Raw genomic sequence first — 15,598 nt, 5'->3', positions numbered from 1 at the left:
TGTTCTTTGTTATGGGGGATGTCAAATAGGCTACTGTGCAAAACAGTATGGTGGTCCCTCAAAAATTTATAGAATGTCTGTGACCCACAAATTCCACACAAAGGTATATTCCTCAGTTAAAGGAATATTAATGTTCAAGTAGAAATTTTGTATGGAAATATGTAAAGGAATATTAATGTTCAAGTAGAAATTTTGTATGGAAATATGTATAGCCACACTATTTGCCATAGTCAAAGGGTGTGTAAATGGAATAAGACCCTTATGTGTCTGGTTTCTTTTACTTAGCACAATGATTAAGAGGAACATACATGTCATACTGTGTATCCATAATTCATTCCTGTTTATAGATGAATAATATTGCAGTATATGGGCATACTACTTTCTTTACCCATCCGTCACCTCATGGTGATTGGGACAGAAAACATTTGAAGAAATAATAATAATGTTTGGTGAAAGACATAAATGTGCAGATTCAATAAGCATTGTGACCTTGAAGAGAATAAACCCAAATGCATACTGATAACACAATGTAATCAAACTGATGAAAGCCAATGATGAAGAAAAAATTTTGAAAGTTCCTACCAAGAATCAGTTTATTATATATAGGGTAATGGTAATTTGAATAAATAACTGTATTTCTTACCAGATACTACAGAGTCCAGAAAATAGAACATCTTTAAAGTGCTGAAAGTAAAATTAACCCAGAAGTCTATAACTAGGAAAAATATCATGTTAAATGAATTCAAGATTATTCTCAAATGAAGGAAAACCTAGATAATTTTTTATCACAAAAATGCTCTAAAAGAAATGATAATGGTTTTCTTCAGGTAGTGACACCAGAGAGAAACTTGGTACTTCGAAGGGATAAAGTTTGAGCAAGTAATGGTAAATATCTGGGGATATACGATAACTGTTTTTCTCCTAAACCCTTTAAAAAGTACATGACTCTTGGAAACAAGATTATAACATTGCCTGAGAGGAATTTCAATGTATTTAGATGTTAAATTATGGTAACAACATAAAGTAGGTGTTGGGAGGTAATTTTAGCACAGGGCAGGTTTTTTTTTTTTTTTTTTCTTTTTAGGTATTTTCAATTTATTTTATTATTATTTATTTTTGGCTGTGTTGGGTCTTCGTTGCTGCGTGTGGGCTTTCTCTAGTTGCGGCAAGTGGGGGCTACTTTTCATTGTGGTGCGCAGGCTTCTCATTGCGGTGGCTTCTCTTGTTGCAGAGCACGGGCTCTAGGCACGTGGGCTTCAGTAATTGCAGAGCGTGGGCTCAGTTGTGGCACACGGGCTCAGTATTGGTGGTTCGCAGGCTCTAGAGTGCAGGCTCAGTAGTTGTGGTGCACGGGCTTAGTTGCTCCGCGGCATGTGGGATCTTCCCAGACCAGGGCTCGAACCTGTGTCCCCTGCATTGGCAGGTGGATTCTTAACTGCTGTGCCACTAGGGAATCCCACAGGGCTGGTTTTTAAATTTATTGTTTTGCTCTATCCAAATAATAATGTTTCCTTCTGTGACAGAGGATGGCATGACACTTTGCAATCTCTTAAAACATTTAGAATATCCATTTTGAGAAAAAAGGTCCAACAAGCCTTGTTTGTCAGATGAAGTTAGTATTTTTTAATAATACAGAAACATTAGCCACAGGGTAATCTCATCTTCACTTTGAAATGTTGCAGCTTTCCCTCTCTGGGAAACTTTATCTCCTGCTCCACAACCTGAAGCAAAGCTTCAGTGAAAGCACCATGGGGTGCTTAATTCATTAAGGTTCCTCTACCTATTCCTTGAATGCAGTCAAGTCAGCTTCAACTCATTGGCCAGGGTTTGTTTTAGATTATAGAATTGCCCTAGAGTTACAACTTGCAGACAAAGACAGAGCCTCTGCAATCACTAATAGATCCTGTGGTACCTGGATTAATCCTTTGGGCCTATTGGAAAAGTTAATATACAGAGAATCCAAAATATTCAGGTTTCCTAAACTTGGGATTCCTCACTTCTGATGCAAACCCATTACATGTGCAGAATCAACCTAGACCACTTTTCATTGCCCCTTGGAATGAGGTGGAAGGCTTGAAGAACCAATGTGAACTCATGAAATCAATGTGAAGATGCTCATGCTGCTTACTATGTCATGAGTTATAAAATCTTCTGTCATTGAGGCATGATGTTCATGTCTTCTGCCAGAATTCATAAAACTAACAGGCTTACTTTTAGCTTGTATGTATGACAAAATCACAGGACTATAGTTCATTACAAAGCAGATGGTAATGGGACCTATATGGTCCTAAGATTTATAGATTTTATTTAAAGTAGTAATATTTTAGTGTTTAGTAGATGGGAAAATATCACCCATGAACATTTTTTTTACATCTTTATTGGAGTATAATTGCTGAACAATGGTGTGTTAGTTTCTGCTTTATAACATAATGAATCACTTATACATATACATATGTTTCCATATCCCCTCCCTCTTGCGTCTCCCTCCCACTCTCCGTATCCCACCCCTCCAGGCGGTCACAAAGCACCGAGCTGATCTCCCTGTGCTATGCGGCTGCTTCCCACTAGCTATCTGCCTCATGTTTGGTAGTGTATATATGTCCATGCCTCTCTTTCGCTTTGTCACAGCTTACCCTTCCCCCTCTGCATATCCTCAAGTCCATTCTCTAGTAGGTCTGTGTCTTTATTCCTGTCTTACCCCTAGGTTCTTCATGACATTTTTTTTCTTAAATTCCATATATATGTGTCAACATACAGTATTTGTCTTTCTCTTTCTGACTTACTTCACTCTGTATGACAGACCCTAGGTCCATCCACCTCATTACAAATAGCTCAATTTCGTTTCTTTTTATGGCTGAGTAATATTCCATTGTATATATGTGCCACATCTTCTTTATCCATTCATACGATGATGGACACTTAGGTTGTTTCCATCTCCGGGCTATTGTAAATAGGGCTGCTATGAACATTTTGGAACATGACTCTTTTTGAATTATGGTTTTCTCAGTGTATATGCCCAGTAGTGGGATTGCTGGGTCATATGGTAGTTCTATTTGTAGTTTTTTAAGGAACCTCCATACCGTTCTCCATAGTGGCTGTACCAATTCACATTCCCACCAGCAGTGCAAAAGTGTTCCCTTTTTTCCACACCCTCTCCAGCATTTATTGTTTCTAGATTTTTTGATGATGGCCATTCTGACTGGTGTGAGATGATATCTCATTGTCGTTTTGATTTGCATTTCTCTAATGATTAAAGATGTTGAGCATCCTTTCATGTGTTTGTTGGCAGTCTGTATATCTTCTGTGGAGAAACGTTTATTTAGGTCTTCTGGCCATTTTTGGATTGGGTTGTTTTTTTGTTATTGAGCTGCATGAGCTGTTTATAAATTTTGGAGATTAATCCTTTGTCCGTTGCTTCATTTGCAAATATTTTCTCCCATTCTAAAGGTTGTCTTTTGGTCTTGTTTATGTTTCCTTTGCTGTGCAAAAGCTTTTAAGTTTCATTAGGTCCCATGTGTTTATTTTTGTCTTTATTTCCATTTCTCTAGGAGGTGGGTCAAAAAGGATCTTGCTGTGATTTATGTCATAGAGTGTTCTGCCTATGTTTTCCTCTAACAGTTTGATAGTGTCTGGCCTTACATTTAGGTCTTTAATCCATTTTGAGCTTATTTTTGTGTATGGTGTTAGGGAGTGATCTAATCTCATACTTTTACATGTCCCTGTCCAGTTTTCCCAGCACCACTTATTGAAGAGACTATCCTTTCTCCACTGTACATTCCTGCCTCCTTTATCAAAGATAAGGTGACCATATGTGCGTGGGTTTATCTCTGGGCTTTCTATCCTGTTCCATTGATGTATCTTTCTGTTTTTGTGCCAGTACCATACTGTCTTGATTACTGTAGCTTTCTGGTATAGTCTAAAGTCAGGGAGCCTGATTCCTCCAGCTCCGTTTTTCGTTCTCAAGATTGCTTTGGCTATTCGGGATCCTTAGTGCTTCCATAGAAATTGTGAAATTTTTTGTTCTACTTCTGTGAAAAATGCCAGTGGTAGTTTGATAGGATTGCATTGAATCTGTAGATTGCTTTGGGTTGTAGAGCCATTTTCACAATGTTGATTCTTCCAATCCAAGAACATGGTATATCTCTCCATCTATTTCTATCATCTTTAATTTCTTTCATCAGTGTCTTATAATTTTCTGCATACAGGTCTTTTGTCTCCTTAGGTAGGTTTATTCCTAGATATTTTATTCTTTTTGTTGCAATGGTAAATGGGAGTGTTTTCTTGATTTCACTTTCGGATTTTTCAGCATTAGTATATAGGAATGCCAGAGATTTCTCTGCGTTAATTTTGTATCCAGCTACTTTACCACATTCATTGATTAGCTCTAGTAGCTTTCTGGTAGCATCTTTAGGATTCTCTATGTATAGTATCATGTCATCTGCAAACAGTGACAGCTTTACTTCTTCTTTTCCAGTTTGGATTCCTTTTGTTTCCTTTTCTTCTCTGATTGCTGTGGCTAAAACTTCCAAAACTAGGTTGAATAAGAGTGGTGAGAGTGGGCAAACTTGTCTTGTTCCTGATCTTAGTGGAAATGGTTTCAGTTTTTCACCATTGAGGACGATGTTGGCTGTGGGTTTGTCATATATGGCCTTTATTATGTTGAGGAAAGTTCCCTCTATGCCTACTTTCTGCAGGGTTTTTATCATAAATGGGTGTTGAATTTTGTCAAAAGCTTTCTCTGCATCTACTGAGACGATCATATGGCTTTTCTCCTTCAATTTGTTAATATGGTGTATCACGTTGATTGATTTGCGTATATTGAAGAATCCTTGCATTCCTGGAATAAACCCCACTTGATCATGGTGTATGATCCTTTTAATGTGCTGTTGGATTCTGTTTGCTAGTATTTTGTTGAGGATTTTTGCATCTATGTTCATCAGTGATATTGGCCTGTAGTTTTCTTTCTTTGTGACATCCTTGTCTGGTTTTGGTATCAAGGTGATGGTGGCCTCATAGAATGAGTTTGGGAGTATTCCTCCCTCTGCTATATTTTGGAAGAGTTTGAGAAGGACAGGTGTTAGCTCTTCTCTAAATGTTTGATAGATTTTGCCTGTGAAGCCATCTGGTCCTGGGCTTTTGTTTGTTGGAAGATTTTTGATCACAGTTTCAATTTCAGTGGTTGTGATTGGTCTGTTCATATTTTCTATTTCTTCCTGATTCAGTCTTGACAGGTTGTGCATTTGTAAGAATTGGTCCATTTCTTCCAGGTTGTCCATTTTATTGGCATAGAGTTGCTTGTGGTAATCTCTCATGATCTTTTGTATTTCTGCAGTGTCGGTTGTTACTTCTCCTTTTTCATTTCTAATTCTATTGATTTGAGTCTTCTCCCTTTTTTTCTTGATGAGTCTGGCTAATGGTTTATCAATTTTGTTTATCTTCTCAAAGAACCAGCTTTTAGTTTTATTGATCTTTGCTGTTGTTTCCTTCATTTCTTTTTCATTTATTTCTGATCTGATTTTTATGATTTCTTTCCTTCTGCTAACTTTCGGGTGTTTTTGTTCTTCTTTCTCTAATTTCTTTAGGTGCAAGGTTAGGTTGTTTATTCGAGATGTTTCCTATTTCTTAAGGTGGCATTGTATTGCTATAAACTTCCCTCTTAGAACTGCTTTTGCTGCATCCCATAGGTTTTGGGTCGTCGTGTCTCCATTGTCATTTGTTTCTTGGTATTTTTTAATTTCCTCTTTGATTTCTTCAGTGATCACTTCATTATTAAGTAGTGTATTGTTTAGCCTCCATGTGTTTGTATTTTTTACAGATATTTTCCTGTAATTGATATCTAGTCTCATAGCATTGTTGTCAGAAAAGATACTTGATACAATTTCAATTTTCTTAAATTTATCAAGGCTTGATTTGTGACCCAAGATATGATCTATCCTGGAGAATGTTCCATGAGCACTTGAGAAAAATGTGTATTCTGTTGTTTTTGGATGGAATGTTCTATAAATATCAATTAAGTCCATCTTGTTTAATGGGATTTGGAGAATATAGTAGTTGCAGTGGGCAGGGCTGCTGGCTTGCCCTGTTTACAATGTGTACAACTGCATTAAGATTTTATAACAAGAGTGGCATTTATGTTTCTTAAAACTACCTTCTATAGTAGAGTATAATACAGAAAAAAAGGACACTTTAACAAGAGAAATATGGAATGAATCATAAATCCACCTGATGACAAAGGAAATCAAAATACTTAAGGAAAACACAACTACATCAAATACTACCATGCAGTAAAATTAATCTGACAAACTATGTACACTTCTAGTAATTTTTTTAAAACAGTGGTAAATGATATGAAACTCTAGTTCAGTAGGAACAGATCAATCTCTATTTTGCCTGAGTTTCAATCTTCTGACAGCATCAACTATTCCACTATATTAGAAACAGCAAGCAGTCTTACGTACTGCATCCATACATCATGGACTTTCTTGCAATAAAATGCTTTTGTGTTTTTAACTCATTGTAAACAAACTCACAATTAGGAGGGGAAAAAAAAACAACACTTTTCCCAAGTCCCATGTTCTGAATGGGGTTTTAGATAAAGAATCAATGTTTGCCAAAGCGAACAAGAATCTCTGAAGTATTATAGTTTCGATGATATAGAAGCCCTTTGTATACATCCCAGTTTTTATCACCAGGTTATTTTATTTTAGATGACCTACACTATGGCTCAGAAATATGTTAACTTTTAACAGGACTCATGACCTAACTCACTAATTACTTCTATCTGTTTAGTCACTTGTACAATCCATGTTTTCATCTTGGCTTCAACCAAGTCTTATTATTTTGTTGTTTTATTTTTACAGGAGTATTGAATGTCCTATAAGTACCTCTCCCAGTTCTATCTGGAAGCCTGTATTAGAGAACAAGCAACAACAAACTTACTGACTACATACCCCAGGCTTCTCCAATAATACTTAAACCCCTCAACCAAGAATGTCTTTTTATGGCAGGTCTGGCCTGGGGAGATGGTGATGGACCTGTTCTCTAACAGTCCTAACTATCAAAGCAAGGCCCTAAGGGACAACAGACATAAGGAAAGTCAATTTAATTATTCTTACATCTGTCCACTCCCTCTTGGGTCATCAACGCTCAGGTTCTACAGGCTCACTCAATAACTTAAGGTGTCAAAGGGAGTTCCCATGAGAACTAGCCCAACAGTTATCTGCCTTACTTGTCCATAACTGACTAGGCTCTCCAGGTAATTACAAATGCAGTAGAATTCTTAAGACACAAGAACTTCCTCTTTGACTCAGAAGAGTAAGGAAACATGTAAAATGTAATTGTGTAAAGCAATAAATTCTAATCAGTGTTGCAAAAAATGCTGTTATTGTAACACCAATCAGCTCAAACTAACTTTCTAAAAACATTTTTTTAGGATAGGCTGGCTAACATTCAAAAATTGCCCATATAAGTTCTTAGCTTACACTCTATTTAAACATTTCTAAAGCAAGTAGTAACTAGAATAGACACAAAACAGACAATATATCTGGACCTAAACCTAAATGTGAAATTGGGTCCACAGGCACACTCTTAACCATTTTTCCAAAGAAATATGTTTAAACGGCTTTACCATACAGAGCTATGGCTTCCCAGAAGGGTTGCAAATCAGTCTCTACAGATGAGCTATTTTCTGTTGAAGTAGCTCAGTTAGGGGACACTACAGTCAGTCTTGGGGGAGCTCTAGAGTGTCGCGGTGGAGGAACTTTTCCACACAGGAAGCTGATCAAATCTTCTCTACGAATAGTTCTTCTGCGCTTTTTAACCCAAGCCAACACATCCTTATTGCGTCGCTGATAGCCAATTTGAATTCCAATATCAAAACTTTGCTGATGTGTATCCACGCTTTCTTTGTAAAGGTTGGTGACGGCAGTGGCTGCATTTTGGAAGGGAACTCCGAGAGAAAGTCCTGGCTGCTGACACACTCGGTCTTTGTAGAGCTGGGCCACGGCGGTGGCCGAGTTCTGGAAGAGGTGCCACAGCTTCTGCTGCTTGTGCTCGGGCTGCACGGCGGCCACCGCCTCCTCCTGCAGCTCAGGGGGCAACTGCTCGTCCTGCTCGTCCTCGGCCAGGCACTGCTGCTCCCACTTCGAGAACCAGTGCTCAGGCCCGTGCTCCTGGATCTCGGCCTCACCCTCCTCCTTCTGCTCCTCCATCCTCCGTGGCCTCCCGTGGCCTCGCAGCCGCCGCAGCCGCGTCCTGCTCAGGCAAGGCCCCTGCGGGAGCGTCGTCATCAAGCAGCCCAGCGGCAGAGCCCAGCGGCCTGCAGCGGCTCCTCGTGGCGGCCCAGGCCTCCTGCACCCCGACAGCCTGCGAGCTCCGCCCCGTGGCCCCGCGTTGCCCGGGATGACCCCCGCCCTGGTACTCCCCACCCCAGGCCCCTGCCGAAGGGTGCTGCGGACCAGATGAACACCGCCGCCTCTCGCCTCGCCGGCCTGAGCACGTCTACCGCCCTGCCATGGTGCCGCGGCCTCCCTAGGGCCACCGCTGACCGCTCCGCGCAGCCCTGCCGGCGCCGCCGAGCCTACCCTGATGACTTCACCCATGTACATTTTAATCCTTAGGGAAACCTCTGAAATATAGGAAAACCTACTAAAAATTATTAAATTAAAATGGAATACTATAAAATATTCAAATCAAAAGGAATAGAGGAAAGGAGGAAAAGTAGAATTTTAAAAAGAGGAGAGACATAATAAAAAGATAGACATAAATGCATACAAATTAATATCTTAATTTTATATGGCCTAGGACTTTGGGCTCAAGATCAGAGATGCACTTTCATATTTGCCAAAAACCCTGGATATTATATATAAAAGAAATAAAAGAAGAATGAAAAGGGATGGAGATCAGCAAGAGACATTGGCACCCAAGGAAAGACATTACGTTGAGTTTTTTTCTTTTGCCTAATATATCTCAGGTTAAGTGCTGAAGTATCTGGCAAATAGAAAGACCTGTGAGCACAGACCAAAAATCAAAACAGAACAAATCCCTAGAAAAGGATTCTCTAGCCAGTAGCAACCCATCAAATAAGACAACTTTTAGAAAGTATTGCCCTACTACTTCCAAACCTAAGGGTAAAAATCACTGCTCAATCCACACCTCCATCAGCAAAGCCTGAGTGGCATCCTAGCCTTCTCTGTTGCCAATCTACAATGAGACTCTCATCCACCCTCAACCAATGTCAGGGTAGTATGAGAGAAGGCCTGTTGGACAGCAAAACCTTTACTGCACAGTGGCAACACTAATCCCCATGGCATAAATAGAGGCCTTGTGGGCATCTTGGATTCATATCCACATCCAGCAGTAACAAAGAGCACTTCCCTCTCTACATGGGGCTTGTCAGATGAGGCCATGTGGTAAGCTAGTACTTTAATCACTCTCCAGCCCTATTGAGTGCTGTCCCAACCACCCATTCTGATGTCTGTGGAGGACATGGGTGAGGAGCATTGATATAATATGCTGTTCCCTCACACCTACATATGATCAGCAGTAATGAGCTTCCTCTCCCTTCTGGAGTTTAAAGAATGTCAAGGGGAAAACCTGTACATTCACTGTTACCTGGTACTTAGATGGCAGAATCTCCATCCCTCACCAGAGCTGACTCATAGGAGGTCTGTAAAAAGAAGATTCAAATGAATTCCAGAATCATATGCCCAAAATGTCTAGTGTAAAAAAAAATCATAATCATGGGCCAGGAAATTTTCAACTTTAATGAGAAAAGACAATGAATAGCTGCCAACATAGAGATGACACAGATGTTGGAATTACCTATTGAAGACTGTAAAGCAGCCCCCACAGGAGTGTTTTAACAAGCAATTAAAAACACATTTGAAATAGAATATCAGAAAATCTCAGTAAGGAAAGAAGATATGAAGGACCAAGTGTTTAATTTCAGAACTGAAAAACATAAATGAAGTAACTAAATGGATGGTTTTAACGGCACAATGGAGATGACAGAGAAAAGACCCAGTGAACTTAAAGATAGAACAATTAAAATTATTCACAGAGAGCAAATAGACTAAACATTTTTTTAAGCCTCAAGGGTCTTTGGGACAATAACAGAAGTTCCACGATTCCTGTTACTGGGGTCCCAGAAGAAGGTAAGAAAGAAGGTAAGACCAAAATGTGTTTGACAATGACTGAAGACTCCTCCAATTTTTTAAAACACATAGATTCACAAAGCTTAGTGAACCCCAAATAATAGAAACCCAAAGAAATCCATTCTGAGGCACACAATAGTCAAACCATTAAAAACAAAAGATACTCATGAAAGCAGCCAGATGGGGCCAAAAACAAACAAAAACTATTATAGAAAAAAACCACAAATGATAGTAGACTTGTCCTCAGAAAATGTGGAGGCCAGGAAGAGGTGACTTTACATTTTTCAAGTCATAAAGGAACTGTCACCTATATTTTTATAGTGGGCAAAGTTATCCTTTAGGAATGAAGAAGAAATAAACACATTTTCAAAGAAATTAAACACAGGATAAATTGATGCTCCCAGACCTATAAGAATGGTTAAGGAACATTCTCCAAACAAGCGAAATGATAAATATTGGAACACCAGGAGGGACGAAAGAACAGTAGAAGGTGAAGACTGTTTAACACTGTGTGGCATGGTTCTCAAAGCATGTGGTGAAAATATTTAAAACTATTATAAATAGAGGGAAAAGAGACAAAAGTTCTCTGCACTTATTACCAAGAGCAACTAAAGATCTCTAAGAATAGATATACTCAAAAGCACTAGATAAATCAATATGATATCCTAAAACGCACTCAAGTAAAAAATAGTAAGGTAGGAAAGATAAACATAAATGAAAAACAGATGGAGCAAGCAAACAGCAATATAAATTGTGGAGTTAACCCTACCATGTCAAAAGTTATAATAAATGTAATTTTCTAATTATGGAACAATTATAATGTATATAATATACAATAATATATATAACATAAATTATAATATGGGTACAATTATAAGACAGAATGGCATAGAGGATAAATTTACGTGGCCAGTTATACATGCTATATGTCAGTAAATCACTCAAAATATGGTGATATATATATATCTTGGAAGTAGAAAGATGGAAAAAGCTAACCATGCAAATATGAACCTGAAGAAATTAGGAGTTCCTGTAAATTTCACCACAAAAAATCACAAGGGCCAGGAAGAGACAAAACATGATAAAAGAGTCAACTAAGAATGTATAACAATCCTAAATTTTATGCATCAAACAGCAGAGGTTGAAAATACAAAAAGTAGTAATCGATACAAAAATAATAGAGTTGGCAAACACTCCTCTCAATAGTGGATAGAATTAGACAGAAAATTAGTAAGGGTAGAGAACTGATCAAAACTATGAATTACCCAGACTTAATTGACAGAAGAAACAGGCCATCCATGTAATACCAAAGTAAATGTTCTCTTCAGATGAACATTTGAAATAAACAGATGTAGAAATGATACCATATTTTGTGCCACAAAGCAAATCTCAATATGTTTAAAAGCATTTCAACCATACAGAGTGTTTTCTGACCACAATAGTATTAAAGTAGAAATGCATAAGTGAAAGGTAACAGGAAATTTTATCAACACTTGGAAACTAAAAAACATACTTTTTTGTGTGTGTGTGGTATGCAGGCCTCTCACTGTTGTGGCCTCTCCCGTTGCGGAGTGCAGGCCCAGCGGCCATGGCTTACGGGCCTAGCCACTCCATGGCATGTGGGATCTTCCTGGACCGGGGCACGAACCCATGTCCCCTGCATCGGCAGGAGGACTGCCAACCACTGCGCCACCAGGGAAGCCCAAAACGTACTTTTAAATAACCCACTGATGAAAGAAAATGTCTTTCAAGAAATACAAATACCTAAAAATGAATGACAAAAAATATTAAATATGTAAGATACAGGTCAATCAGTGCTGCGAGAAACATACCATTGAATACACACATCAGAAAAAGCAAAAACCTCAAAATCAGTAAATAAAACACCTTAAGAAACTAGGAAAAGAATGGCAAATTAAATACAAAACAAGAAGAAGGGAGAGAATGAAAATAAGACTAGAGACTGATGAAACTTAATGCACAAAACAATAGAGAAAATGAAACATAGCTGTTTCATTGAAAGGCTGGTTGAAATTAACAAACCTCTACCAAGACTGGGAAAAAAGTGAAGCCACAAATAGTTCAATAACACAAGAGAAACAAGATATAACAATAAACTATGAAGACCTTAAAGAAATGAGAAAATATGAATAACTTGCCATGCTTGAGTTAGACACATTAAATGAAATGGACCAATACCTCAAAGAACACAAATTACTGTTACTCACTAAAAGAAGTAAAATGAATAGTCCAATAACAACTTATTTACATTTATAATTTTAAAACTCCTGGAAAAAAGATCTCCAGGCCCACTTAGTTTTACTGAAAAAATGAATTAAATATTTGCAGATTTATCACCAATTTGCATGTGATCTCTTTCAGAAAATGAAAAAGAAAAGCACTTCTTAACTCATTCTATAAGACTAGTGTTGCCTTTATATCAAAGGCAAAGGAACTTAAATAATAAATAAAATACATAAATAAAATACAGACTAATATCAATTTAATATAGATGTACAATTCCTTAACAAATAGACAATTTGAATAAGCCCTTACGTATTACAGAAATTAAATTGATAAATAACAGCCTTCAATAAGGGAAAGCATAAGGCCTAGATGGATTCACTGGGGGATTCTATCAACAATTTATGGAAGAAACTATATCAGTACTCTGCAAAGTCTTCCAGAAGATAGAAGCAGTAGGAATATTTCCTAACTCATAAAATGGGACCACAATTATATATCAAAATCAAAGACATTAAAAGAATACTACAAACCTGTATTTCATGAACACATAGAAAAATCCTTAACAAAATATATCAAATCCAAATATGTATTAAAATTTTTAAGCCATGAACTTACGGAATTTATCCCATGTATGCAACATGGTTTCAACATTCAAAAATCAGTTTCTGTAATCCATCACATCAACAGGCTAAAAAAAGAAAAATCATATGGTCATATAAATAGATGCAGTAAAAATCATTTGACAAAATCCAAAACCCATACATGGTTTGTAAAAAAATAAAGAATAAAGAGTAACATCCTTAACCTGATAACAACTTATTCAAAAAACCTACAGGTAGTATCATTTTTTAAAATTGTATTTTAAAAATGTTTTATTGAAATATAGTTGATTTACAATGTGTTAGTTTCAGTTGTACAGCAAAATGATTCAGGTGTATATATATATATTCTTTTTAAGATTATTTTCCATTATATGTTATTACAAGATATTGACTATAGTTCCCTGTGCTATACAGTAGGTCCTTGTTGGTTATCTATTTTATATAGAGTAGTGTGTATATTTTAATCCCAAGTCCCTCCTTCCCTCTTTTCCCTTTGGTAGCAATAAGGTTCTGTGAGTCTATTTCTGTTTTGCAAATAAGTTCATTTGCATCACTTTTTAGATTCCACAAATAAGTGATATATATCTGTCTTCCTCTGTCTGATTTACTTCTCTTAGTATGATAATTTCTAGGTCCATCCATGTTGCTGCAAATTGCATTATTTCATTCTTTTTTCTATCTGAGTACTATTCCATGGTATATATGTACCACATTTTCTTTATCAATTCATCTGTCGATGGAATCTTAGGTTGCTTCCATGCCTTGGCTACCAGAAATAGTGCTGCAAGAACATTGGGGAACATTTATCTTTTCGAATTAAGAGTTTTCTCTGAATATATGCCAAGGAGTGGGATCACTGGATGATATGCTAACTCTGTTTTTAGTATTATAAGGAATCTCCATACTGTTCTCCATAGTGTCTGCACCAATTTACATTCCCACCAACAGTGTACTAGGGTTCCCTTTACTCCACATCCTTGCCAACATTTATTATTCATAGACTTTTTGATGATAGCCATTCTGAAAGGTGTGAGGTGATGTCTAATTCGGGTCTTGATTTGCATTTCCCTGATGATTAGTGATGTTGAGCATCCTTTCACGTGCCTGTTGGTGACCTGCATTTCCTCTTTGGAAAAATGTCTGTTTGGTTCTTCTGCACATTTTTAAATTAGGTTGTTTGTTGTTTTTCTGTTGAGTTGTATGAGCTATTTATATATGCTGGATATTAATCTCTTATCTGTCATATCACTTGCAAATATTTTCTCGCATTCTCTAGGCTGTCTGTTCATTTTGTTGATAGTTTCCTTTGCTGTGCAAAAGCTTTTTAGTTTAATTAGATCCCATTTGTTTATTTTTGCTTTTATTACCTTTGCTTTGGGAGAGAGACCCCAAAAGATATTTCTACTATTTATTTATCTCAAAAAGTGTTCTGCCTGGGGGGCCTCCCTGGTGGCGCAGTGGTTGAGAGTCCGCCTGCCGATGCAGGGGATACGGGTTCGTGCCCCAGTCTGGGAGGATCCCATATGCCGCGGAGCGGCTGGGCCCGTGAGCCATGGCCGCTGGGCCTGCGCATCCGGAGCCTGTGCTCCGCAACGGGAGAGGCCACAACAGTGAGAGGCCCGCATACCGCAAAAAGAAAAAAAAAAAAAGTGTTCTGCCTGTATTTTCCTTTAGGAGTTTTGTGGTTTCTGGTCTTATATTTAGGTCTTTAGTCCATTTTGATATTATTTTTGTATGTGGTGTTCGAGGATGTTCTAATTTCATTCTTTTACATGTAGGTATCTAGTGTTCCCAGCACACTTATTGAAGACAGTGTCTTTTCCCCATTGTATATTCTTGCCTCCTTTGACATAGATTAATTGACCATAAGTGCATAGGTTTATTTGTTTTTTTATTGAAAAATACTTGATTTATAATGTCATGTTAGTTTCAGGTGTACAGCACAGTGATTCAGTTTTACATACATACATACATGTATGTTTGTATAACTGAATATATATATATATATATTTTCAGATTCTTTTTCCTTATAGGTTATTACAAAATATTGAGTATAGTTCCCTGTGCTATACAGTAGGTCCTTGTTGTTTATCTGTTTTATATATAGTAGTGTGTATATGTTAATCCCAATCTCCTAATTATCCATTCACTCCCCTTCCCTTTGGTAACCATAAGTTTGTTTTCTACATCTGTGACTATTTCTGTTTTGTAAATAGGTTCATTTGTACCACTTTTTTAGATTCTGCATATAAGCGTATCACTTGATATTTGTCTTTCTCTGACTTACTTCACTCAGTATGTCAATCTCTAGGTTCATCTAAGTCACAGCAAATGGCATTATTTCATTCTTTTTTATGGCTGAGTAATATTCCATTGTATATATGTTCCTCATCTGATATATCCATTCCTCTGTCAATGGACATTTACGTTGCTTCCATTTCTTGGCTATTGTAAATAGTGCTGATATGAACATTGGGGTGCATCTACCTTTTCAGATTATGGTTTTCTCTGAATATATGCCCAGGAGTGGGACTGGTGGATCATACAGTAGCTCTATTTTTAGTTTTGGGGTTTTTTTTGGTTTTTTTGTCATGC

At 37.5% G+C, this 15,598-nt stretch overlaps 1 protein-coding gene and 1 long non-coding RNA gene across 2 annotated transcripts in view; one reads left to right on the top strand and one right to left on the bottom strand.

Annotated features, from left to right (window-relative positions):
* Positions 1 to 15,598, top strand: part of LOC132482484 (uncharacterized) — a 119,892-nt gene that overhangs the window by 91,926 nt on the left and 12,368 nt on the right. The window lies entirely within an intron of this gene.
* Positions 7,701 to 8,288, bottom strand: LOC132482483 (HUWE1-associated protein modifying stress responses 1-like). Its single transcript, XM_060087807.1, has one exon. It carries the CDS (start codon positions 8,286 to 8,288, stop codon positions 7,701 to 7,703), a length of 588 nt encoding a protein of 195 aa, XP_059943790.1.

The sequence above is a fragment of the Mesoplodon densirostris genome, chromosome X, assembly GCF_025265405.1.
Source record: "Mesoplodon densirostris isolate mMesDen1 chromosome X, mMesDen1 primary haplotype, whole genome shotgun sequence".
Taxonomy (NCBI): domain Eukaryota; kingdom Metazoa; phylum Chordata; class Mammalia; order Artiodactyla; family Ziphiidae; genus Mesoplodon; species Mesoplodon densirostris.
This window is presented reverse-complemented; position numbering and strand designations above follow the sequence as displayed.